This window comes from Cherax quadricarinatus, chromosome 76, assembly GCF_038502225.1.
Source record: "Cherax quadricarinatus isolate ZL_2023a chromosome 76, ASM3850222v1, whole genome shotgun sequence".
Taxonomy (NCBI): Eukaryota; Metazoa; Arthropoda; class Malacostraca; order Decapoda; family Parastacidae; genus Cherax; species Cherax quadricarinatus.
In genome coordinates this window covers 5,444,919-5,458,923 of record NC_091367.1, presented here as the reverse complement: position 1 = coordinate 5,458,923, position 14,005 = coordinate 5,444,919, and the positions used below count along the sequence as shown (strand labels likewise).

At 39.1% G+C, this 14,005-nt stretch overlaps 1 protein-coding gene across 5 annotated transcripts in view; it reads right to left on the bottom strand.

The window, feature by feature from the left end:
* The window catches only part of LOC128703702 (FYVE and coiled-coil domain-containing protein 1), a 105,589-nt gene extending 92,407 nt beyond the window's left edge, over positions 1-13,182 (bottom strand). For 3 of the 5 annotated variants that reach the window (XM_070101196.1, XM_070101199.1, XM_070101198.1), the window contains exons 1-5: positions 13,099-13,182; positions 12,483-12,555; positions 9,188-9,307; positions 7,676-7,788; positions 6,530-6,780 (exon numbers count right to left, since the gene is read on the bottom strand). In XM_070101196.1, coding sequence (XP_069957297.1) covers positions 6,530-6,780; positions 7,676-7,788; positions 9,188-9,307; positions 12,483-12,543 — 545 coding nt within the window. In that variant the 5' untranslated portion in view covers positions 12,544-12,555; positions 13,099-13,182. Of the gene's footprint in view, positions 1-6,529; positions 6,781-7,675; positions 7,789-9,187; positions 9,308-12,482; positions 12,556-13,056 lie in introns of those variants that run through there. The other 2 variants (XM_070101197.1, XM_070101202.1) reach the window with 2 other exon arrangements.
* Between the last annotated feature and the right edge of the window lie 823 nt (positions 13,183-14,005).

Sequence of the window (14,005 nt, the reverse complement as noted above, 5' to 3'; positions counted from 1 at the left end):
AGTGCAAAGATGAGTAGTGGGGGGGTTGAAGAGGGTTGGAATAGTTTTAAAAATGCAGTATTAGAATGTGGGGCAGAAGTTTGTGGTTATAGGAGGGTGGGGGCAGGAGGAAAGAGGAGTGATTGGTGGAATGATGAAGTAAAGGGTGTGATAAAAGAGAAAAAGGTAGCTTATGAGAGGTTTTTACAAAGCAGAAGTGTTATAAGAAGAGCAGAGTATATGGAGAGTAAAAGAAAGGTAAAGAGAGTGGTGAGAGAGTGCAAAAGGAGAGCAGATGATAGAGTGGGAGAGGCACTGTCAAGAAATTTTAATGAAAATAAGAAAAAATTTTGGAGTGAGTTAAACAAGTTAAGAAAGCCTAGGGAAAATATGGATTTGTCAGTTAAAAACAGAGTAGGGGAGTTAGTAGATGGGGAGATGGAGGTATTGGGTAGATGGCGAGAATATTTTGAGGAACTTTTAAATGTTAAGGAAGAAACAGAGGCAGTAATTTCATGCACTGGTCAGGGAGGTATACCATCTTTTAGGAGTGAAGAAGAGCAGAATGTAAGTGTGGGGGAGGTACGTGAGGCATTACGTAAAATGAAAGGGGGTAAAGCAGCTGGAACTGATGGGATCATGACAGAAATGTTAAAAGCAGGGGGGGATATAGTGTTGGAGTGGTTGGTACTTTTGTTTAATAAATGTATGAAAGAGGGGAAGGTACCTAGGGATTGGCAGAGAGCATGTATAGTCCCTTTATATAAAGGGAAAGGGGACAAAAGAGACTGTAAAAATTATAGAGGAATAAGCTTACTGAGTATACCAGGAAAAGTGTACGGTAGGGTTATAATTGAAAGAATTAGAGGTAAGACAGAATGTAGGATTGCGGATGAGCAAGGAGGTTTTAGAGTGGGTAGGGGATGTGTAGATCAGGTGTTTACATTGAAGCATATATGTGAACAGTATTTAGATAAAGATAGGGAAGTTTTTATTGCATTTATGGATTTAGAAAAGGCATATGATAGAGTGGATAGAGGAGCAATGTGGCAGATGTTGCAAGTATATGGAATAGGTGGTAAGTTATTAAATGCTGTAAAGAGTTTTTATGAGGATAGTGAGGCTCAGGTTAGGGTGTGTAGAAGAGAGGGAGACTACTTCCCGGTAAAAGTAGGTCTTAGACAGGGATGTGTAATGTCACCATGGTTGTTTAATATATTTATAGATGGGGTTGTAAAGGAAGTAAATGCTAGGGTGTTTGGGAGAGGGGTGGGATTAAATTATGGGGAATCAAATTCAAAATGGGAATTGACACAGTTACTTTTTGCTGATGATACTGTGCTTATGGGAGATTCTAAAGAAAAATTGCAAAGGTTAGTGGATGAGTTTGGGAATGTGTGTAAAGGTAGAAAGTTGAAAGTGAACATAGAAAAGAGTAAGGTGATGAGGGTGTCAAATGATTTAGATAAAGAAAAATTGGATATCAAATTGGGGAGGAGGAGTATGGAAGAAGTGAATGTTTTCAGATACTTGGGAGTTGACGTGTCGGCGGATGGATTTATGAAGGATGAGGTTAATCATAGAATTGATGAGGGAAAAAAGGTGAGTGGTGCGTTGAGGTATATGTGGAGTCAAAAAACGTTATCTATGGAGGCAAAGAAGGGAATGTATGAAAGTATAGTAGTACCAACACTCTTATATGGGTGTGAAGCTTGGGTGGTAAATGCAGCAGCGAGGAGACGGTTGGAGGCAGCGGAGATGTCCTGTTTAAGGGCAATGTGTGGTGTAAATATTATGCAGAAAATTCGGAGTGTGGAAATTAGGAGAAGGTGTGGAGTTAATAAAAGTATTAGTCAGAGGGCAGAAGAGGGGTTGTTGAGGTGGTTTGGTCATTTAGAGAGAATGGATCACAGTAGAATGACATGGAAAGCATATAAATCTATAGGGGAAGGAAGGCGGGGTAGGGGTCGTCCTCGAAAGGGTTGGAGAGAGGGGGTAAAGGAGGTTTTGTGGGTAAGGGGCTTGGACTTCCAGCAAGCGTGCGTGAGCGTGTTAGATAGGAGTGAATGGAGACGAATGGTACTTGGGACCTGACGATCTGTTGGAGTGTGAGCAGGGTAATATTTAGTGAAGGGATTCAGGGAAACCGGTTATTTTCATATAGTCGGACTTGAGTCCTGGAAATGGGAAGTACAATGCCTGCACTTTAAAGGAGGGGTTTGGGATATTGGCAGTTTGGAGGGATATGTTGTGTATCTTTATATGTTTATGCTTCTAGACTGTTGTATTCTGAGCACCTCTGCAAAAACAGTGATAATGTGCGAGTGTGGTGAAAGTGTTGAATGATGATGAAAGTATTTTCTTTTTGGGGATTTTCTTTCTTTTTTGGGTCACCCTGCCTCGGTGGGAGACGGCCGACTTGTTGAAAAAAAAAAAAAAAAAAAAAACATTTAGAAAGAATTGTTATTACTATTATTACCTATGATACCCCTTTGACTTATCAAGTAAGGGATTAACACACTATAATGCCATTATTTGATAACTGGGGTAAATAACTGCAATTTCTTTGTGTGTGAGCATGCAATGTTTGCCCAGAATGTATCTCAGGAGAAGACTGACCAATTTAGACAAGACTTGGCAGGCGGCACCGTTTGGTGGCCCAGTAGACACTGCACTCTTTGCTTGCCTTGCAATTGCTGCACAAGGCGACACACTCTTCAACTGGTGTAATTGCAAAGCTTTACTGCAATTCAATGCATAACTGCCCCAATGCCGCCCAACTGCGCACATACTGACGATGGTGTATACCCTTGGTGAACCCACATTGCTAATGCTATTCCTGTCTACACTGACAGTCCAATACAGATAAATTACTCAGTGTCTGTTGCCAACATATGTTTCTCAAAACAACTTGCTGAAGCAAGAGGTGAAAGAAACTCAAAGCAGGATGGATGGCAATATGATGGTTGAGAACAAGAAAGATAAAAGCAAGAAAGATGAGAACAAGAAAAATAAGAATGGGAAACACGAGAATAAGAAAAATGAAAGCAAAAAAGGAGAGAGAAAGAAAGATGTACATGTGGAAGATGAGAACAAGATGAGAATAAGAAAGATGAGAGCAAGAAAAAACAGGAGCAAGAACAAAGAGAATGAGACTAAGAAAGATGAAAGTAAGAGTGCAAGACAGAGTGAGAGCAAGAATATTAATAGCCAAAACATTGCAGTCCATAAATATTCTGTCAACTAATACATAAACACATTAACAAAGAGCCATGCAAATGAACCATGATGTGTATGACACATCACGGTTCATTTGACCGTGACCTACAACAGTGAAGACAAGGCATAAGTTACACGACAAACATTTACTGAGACAATGTTCAGCTCTGTGCAGAGCTTTATCAAGTCACACTCTATGGCTGTGAAAGCTCTACACAAAGTAAAAGGCTGTCTTGATAAAACCTTGTTCCTTAATGCAAGCTTAAACCACAATGTATGGCTCTGATAAAACTTTATACACTGTAGATCACTGTTTTAATACAACAGTGTCTTGTCTTCACTACTGTGAGCAGTATTCCACTTAAATCGGGCCACAATGAACTTGTCAAAGAGATAAATTTGTTAAAAGCCTCAGGATGTCCTGTAATGATCTTAGTGAAGACAAAAACTCAGGAGATTAATTGATCTGTATATTTTGATCCACATCTAGGATCCTCTTCAGCTGAAGAGGATACTCCTGAAGGGGGTCGATATCTACAGATCAATTAATCTTAATCTTCTGAGTTTCTATCTCCATGTGAGTTATTATCACTGTCAGCCTCCTGTGTCATCTCAAATAACATGGACTGTACCTGTGGCATACATGCAACTAGTTCAGAGAGTTCTTTGATGCCTGCAACCCAGTCTGTGGCAAGACTTTCCTGGTTGATTGCCTGATTAGTCAGGGTATTGTAGCCTGCAGCCCAAACACCCCCACAACCTGGCTAATCAGGCACCTATATAGGACTTTCTATATTTCATCTAAGACTTACCTTTGTGTTGGCAATATTTCTTATACAGCATATGTTGGAAGAGAATTGTGATGTTGATTAACTGTTCTCCCATTATGCTTAAAGTAATCCTGACTTCACTGGGTTTAATCTATAATTCCTTCCATATATTTCATAAATAAAAGTTTAGTGAGCAGATTAGGTACCTGGCCCTTGAGTATTTTTTTTTTTTTATGAACTGGCCATCACCCACTGAGGAAGGCTGACCTAAAATGAAGAACAATTATTTTTTTTTTTTTTTACATTTGGTAATTTATACAGAAGAATGGGCTACTAGCCCCTTGCTTCTGTATAATAAATGATCCCTTTATTTTCTACCTCTGGTCTCTCTGACACTTGTCTTGAAAGATGTAATCACTGACCAGTATAGCAACTTTGTCCAACATAACAATGGATATGTCAACTGTCATTGTGACACAGAGGTTGTCACCTTGAGTGAGTTATGTTGTGTCATGTGACACATCTGTTATGACCTCCGTCTCTCCTCTCCCGTACCAATTCAACCCACCCAGGTCTGTCATTATTATATTACACTCATGGGGAAAGCAATTAACATGTAACAGATCATACAGAATCTGGGAATGGGAGGCAATTAAGCTTGATGCAAGGAAGGGAAGGGTAACTCAATTCTTTGGAAAAAAAAAGAGCTCTTCTCTGCCACCAAGACCTTTTCCCCCTTCCCTCGAAGAGACCTGGGTTGTCCCTGGGTGACACAGGTGACATCCAGACACCATGACAGGTGTCTGGATGTCACCTGTGGAGAGATATGCTGGTGGAGTTGTATTCAGTTATTAACCTGCTGGAATGTGAGCAAGGTAAATTATTAATACCGTGTCTGAACATGGTTTTGTTCACTTATGTCCCTACTAAAGGCTAACCTCCAGGAAATATCTATTACATTTATTGGATCGGAATGACTCAGACTCTTGTAACCACATGTGTATTGTTCCTTGTGTACTGTTTCTGGTGGGAGAATACATTGAGGTTCTATGTATATTGTAGTTTTACAGATCTGTATAAGGGTGGTATAAGGGTTATCTAATTATCTAAAGGCCAAGTTAGTTAAGAGTTCTCACTGCTGATTCTGATGAAGTGTTTGAGATAGTGGCTGGTGTTGAACCCTCAAAAACAAATTTCTTTTGTGATCTTTTCTTCTTTCAACACACCGGTCATATCCCACCAAGGCAGGGTGGCCCAAAAGGAAAAACGAAAGTTTCTCCTTTTACATTTAGTAATATATACAGGAGAAGGGGTTACTAGCCCCTTGCTCCTGGCATTTTAGTCGCCTCTTACAACACGCATGGCTTACGGAGGAAGAATTCTGAATAAGGTGAGTACAGATTGCAGTATACTGTATCAGTGTACCTTTGTGAGTACATACAGTCGTACATATCCTTATAGATTTTGAAACTTTCCTAGATGTGCGCTAAATGTACATTTTCTGTCAATATAAATTCTGGTATGAAACTAACACACTACTGGGCACCCAAATCACAATTATATTAAAGCTAATATGTACACAGTATTGACCATACTGTAATGGTTTACTGTGTGAATCATAGTGACTTGGGTGTTTGTAAATCAGGGACCCCCTTAAGCTCTGTACAGCTAAAAATGTGAGGGAGAAATCTATGCACTAATATATTATATACTATGAAAATGCTCGAGTAAATGCAACTCCTTCCGTAACTAGTTTGTATCATCAACATGAGTGTACAAAACTAAAAATTCCCTGAAATTCCTCATATGAGGCTTCCACCATCTTGGCCTTCACAGATTTTTTTTTCCAAGCCACAAAATACATACAATTATCACCACACTGACGAACCTGCATTATCCATGTTTATTAAGAACAGTATAACATTCAGCATAGACGACAAGAGGGTATGTTGTGGTTCTGAGGGTTATTTGAAATATAATGCCTGTGCACTTATACAATACAGTTAAATGAATGATTATAAATAATGTGTTTTCTTCTTTAAGCAGTTCTACCTTGGTGAAAAACTCACAATTTACAGAAGTACAAAAAAATACTATGTCAAGTTAGTCATTAGTTCCCACTGATTAAACAAAATTTGAGTCACATCATTGTTTTAATTGTTAGATATTGCTTTCAAAATTCTATTACAGTGGCAACTATGCCCTATAATGGATGCCATGCAAATATATAAAGGTACTCCTTGATTTACGATGGGGTTACGCTCCGGCAAACCCATTATAAGTTGAAAATATCCTAAGTCAAACATGAATACGATAAGTAAATAATTAATTTCTGTCACCGAGTAAGTAAATAAACAAATAATTACTATAACTAACTAAATACCAGTACTGAAAAGTAAATAAATGAATACAAGTTATGAATTTGCCAGCTTCATGCTGGGTAATTTTCTTAAGTTTCATCTCCAAAGTAATTGCTTTTCCACCAGCGTTAAGTTGAAATCTCGTAAGTTGAACCATTGTAAGTCAAGGAGCACCTGTAATACAGCAAATGTGGGGCTTACCGTGCAAATGTTGGCCAGGTAACATCAAGGTCATGTCCGGTAGCAGACAAATCAAAGGGCACATCACAAAGATTATACAAACAATTCAGTAGTGTGGGGTAGAGTTTAGCATTAAGCAGAAGAGCACCTTCTTGATAGAACTGTCGAGTTACTGTCTGGTTGTCAACACACTGTTGAATGACGTCCCCCAAGCACTGATGAACCAAACAGTAACGCATGAAGCACCGACCACGACCTACAGCAGTCTTCAGCTACAAACAAAAAAAAATTCACCCTGAGTCAGAATATCAGAGATTTATTTTTTTAACACACTGGCCATTTCCCATCAAGGCAGGGTGACCTGAAAAAGAAGAAACACTTTCATCATCACTCACTCCATCACTGTCTTCCCAGAATATACAGGCCTTCCTTCAACCAAACCCTTTATTGTTGGACATACAGTGTTGCTGGCTGACCAAAGAACTACAGGTAATACTCTGGACTGGTGTGGTATGAGTGAGAATTACAGGTAGTACTCTGGACTGGTATGGTATGAGTGAGCTAGACTAGTGTGGTATTATGAGTTTGAAGTGCTATGAGTTTTGATACCAGAAAACAAAAGATCCTTACAAACAAAATAACACAAACAAATTGAAGTGTGAGCTAGGTAGCATCTATGAAAGGAGTCGCAACAACCAGTTAGCCAAGCTTGATCTGGAGACAGGACACACACTACCTGCAACCTGAAAGATGAGTGGGAATTCTTTTTCGTACACCACTGAATTTACAGGCTAAGAGTTGCTCATTTCAGAGCCTATTTAAAGTATATCCTGCTACCATTCATAGGATGCAACCCACAACAGTCGGCTAACACCCAGATACTTATTTACTGTTACTGAAGGTGAACAGGAGCAACAGGTATAAGGGAAGTTGTTCCTATGTCTCGACCCACCACAGGATTTAGCTGAATGTGATATTATCAAACTTAAAGTCATAGTTCAGAGGATTATTTGAACAAATTATAGTGAGTGCATTTTCTTCTCTGGGTCACCCAACTGGGACAGCAAACAGCTGTGTAAAAAAAAAAAAGCATTGGTATGATGACTAGTTCATAACAAAAATATATAAAATTCCACAGTATTATAGGCAAGCAGATTCAATTTTTACCTCGGTATTTGCCTTTACAATTTTCAATCCATCGTGAATGTTGCGTCGTTCAGCCAGGCACTTGCAAAAATACTGCCAGAGATCCTTTCGTGCGCCTAAGACACTACTTCGTTCTGTAACAAATACAATATACTATAAATGGTTCAAATGCAACAGCTTGCAAGTAGTCACAGCCTTGTATATTCATGGCATGTATAATGTTTTGAAATATTGCAATAATGTACTGCACAAAATATATACGAAATATCACAGAAAATTTTCACTAGAAACAAGCAATAATGCTAATTAAATTTGGGGAAGAAAAGGATTCCATAAGGTATCATTGACAGCATTACCCAACATTTGTTCTTGTGTTGAATCAATCAAATTAGTGCGACATGTCCTCCTATGACACACATTCTCCTGAGCTCACCTTTAAGTTCTGAGGACTTCACACTGTATCTAAATAACTTGCAAACTCATGATATATTCTCTGAAACAGGATATTCATACAACTGGACCACCGACTCACAAAAACATGACATATTCTCCAAAACAGGATATTATATACAGGTGGCCCCTTGACTCACAAATGAGCTGCATTGATGGAGTGTTAACTATTCGTCTACCTTGGTGGGAGATGGTCAGTGAAAAAGGAAAAAGAAACAATAGCAGAAAAGGGCAATTACTTGCCACATCTTTGAAAATACAGAGTGGCAGTCATAAAATAATTACTTCTGAAATATTATGTAGTATTGATCATCTTAACTCTGGTATTTGTAAGGTGAGCTTTTTCAGGCCAGGATTTGAAAGAAGCTGACCTGTGAATGTAGTCTAAGTGAAGACTAGCTTAGAAATATTAATTTAGAGAGTTATTTCTTTCAATGATGTTCTTACTTCTCCTGGATAAGGCAGAAGCTGCTGACAAGTGCTGAAGGAAACACCTAAGACAAGCAAAACACTGGAATGGTATTTATCACATCATACTTTTGTAATGAATAATGTCATAATTTACTCGAGTCATGTCTGGAAGCTAACCATATTATCTATGTATCTCTAACTCTAGTTTAAATTCTTAGATTATCTCCACATTACACTCATTGAGCACTATTTTGCTTACAAATAAATACAAATACGTAATCTATTTCTTTTCTGCAGTATAGAGGTAATGTAGTTAACGTGGAACAAAACACTGTTAAGCATACAAGAAAGCCACTAGTTGGATGAATCTTACTGTGGCTAGCTGGTCCAGTGGCTAATGCAACGGTCTGGAGTTTTGAGACTCTCTGATCACGGGTTCTATCCCCACCCGTGGTATGATTTATTTCAGTCAACAGAGTAACTAAATTAAAGATTCCTTGGATACAAAGAAAACAAGAAATTAATTCACCAAAAACCCACATTTAGCAAAAGAACGTCAGGATGACATTTCGGTCCATCACGACAATGGTCCAGGATGGCCACTAGTAATTCGTATATTGTTCCAGCCACAGTAGTGTGACTTTTTATTCTTTGTAAGAAATTAAATAGTACCTCGAAGACCAAACATAAGGATGAATTCCAGTCTGTCACAGAACTGATGCAAATGCTTGTTGTCATCACTGATGGGCAGGCCATTCTCCTCAAAATCCACTCTCATGTCTTGAACATCACCTGTAAGAAATAATAAGAATGTACTGTACTAAAAAAAAAAAAAAAAAAAGGAATGGGTGGGGTTTAAATCCATTCCACGTTGTTACAATTTTGTAAGTACTGTACTCTTTTTTCTATTCATTTGTGTGTGTGTCTGTAACTACATATAGTTATTAGCAACGGATGAAAAATTATACTCAACAGAGAGCCTTCTGTATAAATTAAAATTACAGTAAACCCACGATATAAATAAGGGATTAACAGCATAAAGAATTATCCAAGTGACAATTAAATCAAAATGTTAAAAAAAAAATTGCAGAAAAAAGCATTAAAATACTCTATTATATACCTAATATACTGTGCACACAATCTACAGATATACTGCAATAAACACTGAAAAAATGAAGGGCTTAAAAATACAATTTACCCATATTTCAAAAGTCTGTTATATTGATGATTATTATCATTAAAATTCACCTTATATAATAAAGCACCTATTTTACTTTCTTTTTCATAAACATAAACCTTTCCTAAATTATGTTAGCTATATTTTTTTAACCTGGCAGTACAGTGGACCCCCGCTTAACGATCACCTCCCAATGCGACCAATTATGTAAGTGTATTTATGTAAGTGCGTTTGTACGTGTATGTTTGGGGGTCTGAAATGGACTAATCTACTTCACAATATTCCTTATGGGAACAAATTCGGTCAGTACTGGCACCTGAACATACTTCTGGAATGAAAAAATATCGTTAACGGGGGGTCCACTGTAATTACAGAATAATAATTTATCCTATATGTACAAAGACTGGCATTATTTATTTTTGTAACATTCATTGCTTCCCACTAAAGAAGCACGTTCACCATCACTTCTTCAATAGCTCTCTTGCCAGAGGTGCACAAAAAGCTCAATTCCAATACAATTAATCTGTATTATGTTACTGAAAATAACTGGTACTGTTCATTAGGTATCCCTCAATTCATGCTGTGGAAGTACCTACAGCCTTGCTAGCTGTACTAGGCTCAGTCAAGGCAAGAAACATTTAATTCTTCATAAAAAGAATCTTCACTGCACCTTCTGACTTGAATCAATTGCATGTCGCAACCATATATTACACAGGATGAAATACCAATACACACAGGGCATCACAGAGTGAATCTGCATAAAGCATGGGATACCCGGCACAGGTTGTATCCATTAATATTTTCAGGATAGGTAATCAATATTTACAGTACTTTACTGTAGCCTCTAAAATGAATTACTGCACTGCCAGCAAAACTGTAGTCTTGGAAAATGAGCATACAACATTCACTGTCCTTATCTACGCTATACATCTGCAATTAAGCCACAGTAAAACCTCTTGTTAATTGATTTCAACAATTTCAGACCAAAAAAATGCCCTATCAAACATTGGAAGTGTAAAACAAGATGGACAAAAGTCCATAATTCTGGATTTTTGTCCACAGTAATAGTATCCGGTTGGCTTCTGAAGTATAGGGCCAAGTCTGATGACTGTGATGTTTGTTCAGTATGGGCCAAAGTGGCCACATCCAGAACCTGTCTTGTTTTTATTGTTGCCGCAGCTGCAGGCTGCCCATGCCAATTTATTGTTTGTGTTCATTCATGCATACACTCGTCATTCAGTCTCTAACTTTTTCCTGGATTTAGAACATTTTCTGAACTTTATTAACATACTAAGTAAAATGCAATTAATAATGGCTTCAAAAGCAAGTGGTGGTGCTAAGAGGCCAGTGAATTTCTTTGTACTCTTCAGAGCACAAGACAAACAGAAATCATGAAGATGTGATGGCATCTTCAGAAGAAAGTGAGGGTGATCCTGGTCAATGGTCCAAGTCAGACCGAAATGCTGTAATATGTGTGGGATATTTTTGCGTACTGTTCCAGTCACAGTACTGTGCCTTTCTGTTCTTCACTAGATGTTGAGTGGTGCAGAAATTGCAGAGCAATCAGTCTCTTGGCATAGAAGAACAGGATAGTGATGATGGTGATGATGATGATGATATTAACAGGCTACCAAAAATGTCTGTTGTACAAGATGTGACTGATGTTCTCATCAAGTACACTGACCTCTCTGATAAAAGTGACATGAAAGCCCATTATCCAAACTTACGAATTCTTAGAGAATGTATTATAAGGGACCAGAATCAACATGGCAAACAACTGAGGCTGGATACAATATTTTAACCTGTTCTTTCCACCTCTTCTCATCATCTGAGTCTTCTCGGCTGTCTGCATCTTCTCAACCATAGTAAGTAAGTCTGTGTGTATGTCTTCTCACCCATCTGTGTCTTCTCACCCATCTGTGTCTTTTCACCCATCTACAACTTTTCAACCATCTACATCTTCTCACCCATCTGTGTCTTCTCGGCCATCTACATTATTTTCACTAGTAGAGTTAAAGTCAAGTCTATTAAATTAAGATACTAGTGTGTAGAACCTGACAGGTCATCAAAAGATCAAATCTTATCTTATCACCTAAGAGTGTAGATCAAGTACTGTGTAAAAGGGACATACAAATTTAATTTCACATAGGAAATTAAAAATACAGCAGGTAATTAACTAAGAGTGCAGACTAAGTATACTGTGTAAAAATGACATGTCAAGTACATATATCCTCATATAAGTAATTACAGCTTCTCCTCACTTAGCGAACACGTTGTTCACCAACAACTAGGATTTACGACAGGCTCTCTGACCAGTATGCTTACACAAATACAGCCTCCCCTCACTAGCGACGTACTCGTTTCCTGACGCCTCGGACTTACGACAGGCTCTCTGACCAGTATTCATACCTAAATAATGTATATTAGAGCTGATTTCCTCTATTCTGTTTATTTCAATATGCAGTACACTACTGTATAAACATTTAAAAATATACCAGAAATGTTATAAATGATGAAAAGGTGACATTACAACAATATCAAAGACGGATGACACAAATCCACTACCATTATAGTATGCTCCTCAGTGACGAATTTGTTTACCGACGTGGTCTTAGGAACGGAACTCTGTTGTTAAGTGAGGAGAGTCTGTACTGCACAAACAGATAATTAAAGCGTGTAGACTAAGTACTGCTTAATAGGGACATGACAGGTTAGTCTTCGCACAGGTAATTACAAATAAATAATCAATTAAGAGTGTAAATTCAAATTACACACATTTCCGACACTTACTCAGCAGACTCTGCAAGATCTTCTCAAAGTTGATGCCAACCGGCTTTCTATTCATCGCCATTCCGTTCCTTCGCTGGAAAGTCAAGCAGAAGTGTCAGACACATTGATAAATATAATAAATCTTCATTACTGGTGTTTACGCAGTAGACTCCCAATGGGGGGTTATCCTAGGTAATTTATACACGTTAAACGATATATGATAATTGTACTTATGTGTACTCTGTCTTACACAGTAACATATATGTAACTCACCTAGGATAACACAGGATAATCTTAAATCACCCAAGATAACACAGGATAATCTTAAATCACCCAAGAATAACACAGGATAATCTTAAATCACCCAAGATAACACAGGATAATCTTAAATAACCTAGGATAACACAAGATAATCTTAACCCACCCAAAAATTCATACAAAATTACGGGTAGAAGAAGAGGGGGGGGGGAGCAAGTCAGGTTTGATCCAAGGAAGTAGATGCCAAATCCAACGTCATGGATCAAGAGCCCAACACCAATTACTCTCCCAAAACTGACGTATTTCCCGCCAACATCACCTATAATAAGACACTGACTTAGATTTATCTTTATGTTGGTGGTTAATTAAGTGCACTTGCAGAGAGGGAAGGTGTTGCAAGATGCAACAAAACTAATGTCTTGTTGTCAAGGCTGTTGATGATGGTGAGGTTGTTAAGGTACACTAAAACTTACTGCTTATTGAACCCTGACCCACGGCAGTCCTGGGTAGGTGGGTGGGCGGGTGGGTAGGTAGGTAGGTGGGTGGGTAGGTGGGTGGGTAGGTGGGTTGGTTGGTTGGTAGGTATGTAAGTAGGCAGGTAGGTTGGTGGGTGGGTAGGTAGGTTGGTAGGTAGGTAGGTGTGTGGATAGGGAGGTAGATGGGTAGGTGGGTGGGTAGGTGGGTGGATGGGTGGGTGGGTAGGTAGGTAGGTAGGTTGGTTGGTAGGTATGTAAGTAGGCAGGTAGGTTGGTGGGTGGGTAGGTAGGTTGGTAGGTAGGTAGGTGGGTGGATAGGAAGGTAGATGGGTGGGTGGTTAAGAAGGTAGGTAGGTGGGTAGGAAGGTATGTGGGTGGGTAGGCAGGTGGGTGGGTAGGTAGGTAGGTAGGAAGGTAGGTTGTAAAGTAGGTTGGTGGGTATGAAGGTTGGTGGGTCGGTTGGTTGGTAGGTCGGTGGGGGGGTAGGAAGGTGGGTGACTAGGTGGGTGGGCAGGTAGGTAAGTAGGTGGGTGGGTAGGTAGATAGGTAGGTGAGATGGTAGGCAGGAAGGTAAGTGGGTGGGTTGGTAAGTAGGTAGGTGGGTGGGTTGGTAAGTAGGTAGGTGGGTGGGTGGGTACGTAGGACGGTATGTAGGTGGGTAGGTAGGTAGGCAGGTAAATTGGTAGGTAGATAGGCGAGTGGGTAGGTAGGCTGGTAGGTGGGTCGGTTGGTAGGTGGGTAGGTAGGCGAGGAGGTAGGTAGGTAGGGAGATAGGTAAGTAGATACGTAGGTAGGTGGATAGGTAAGGAG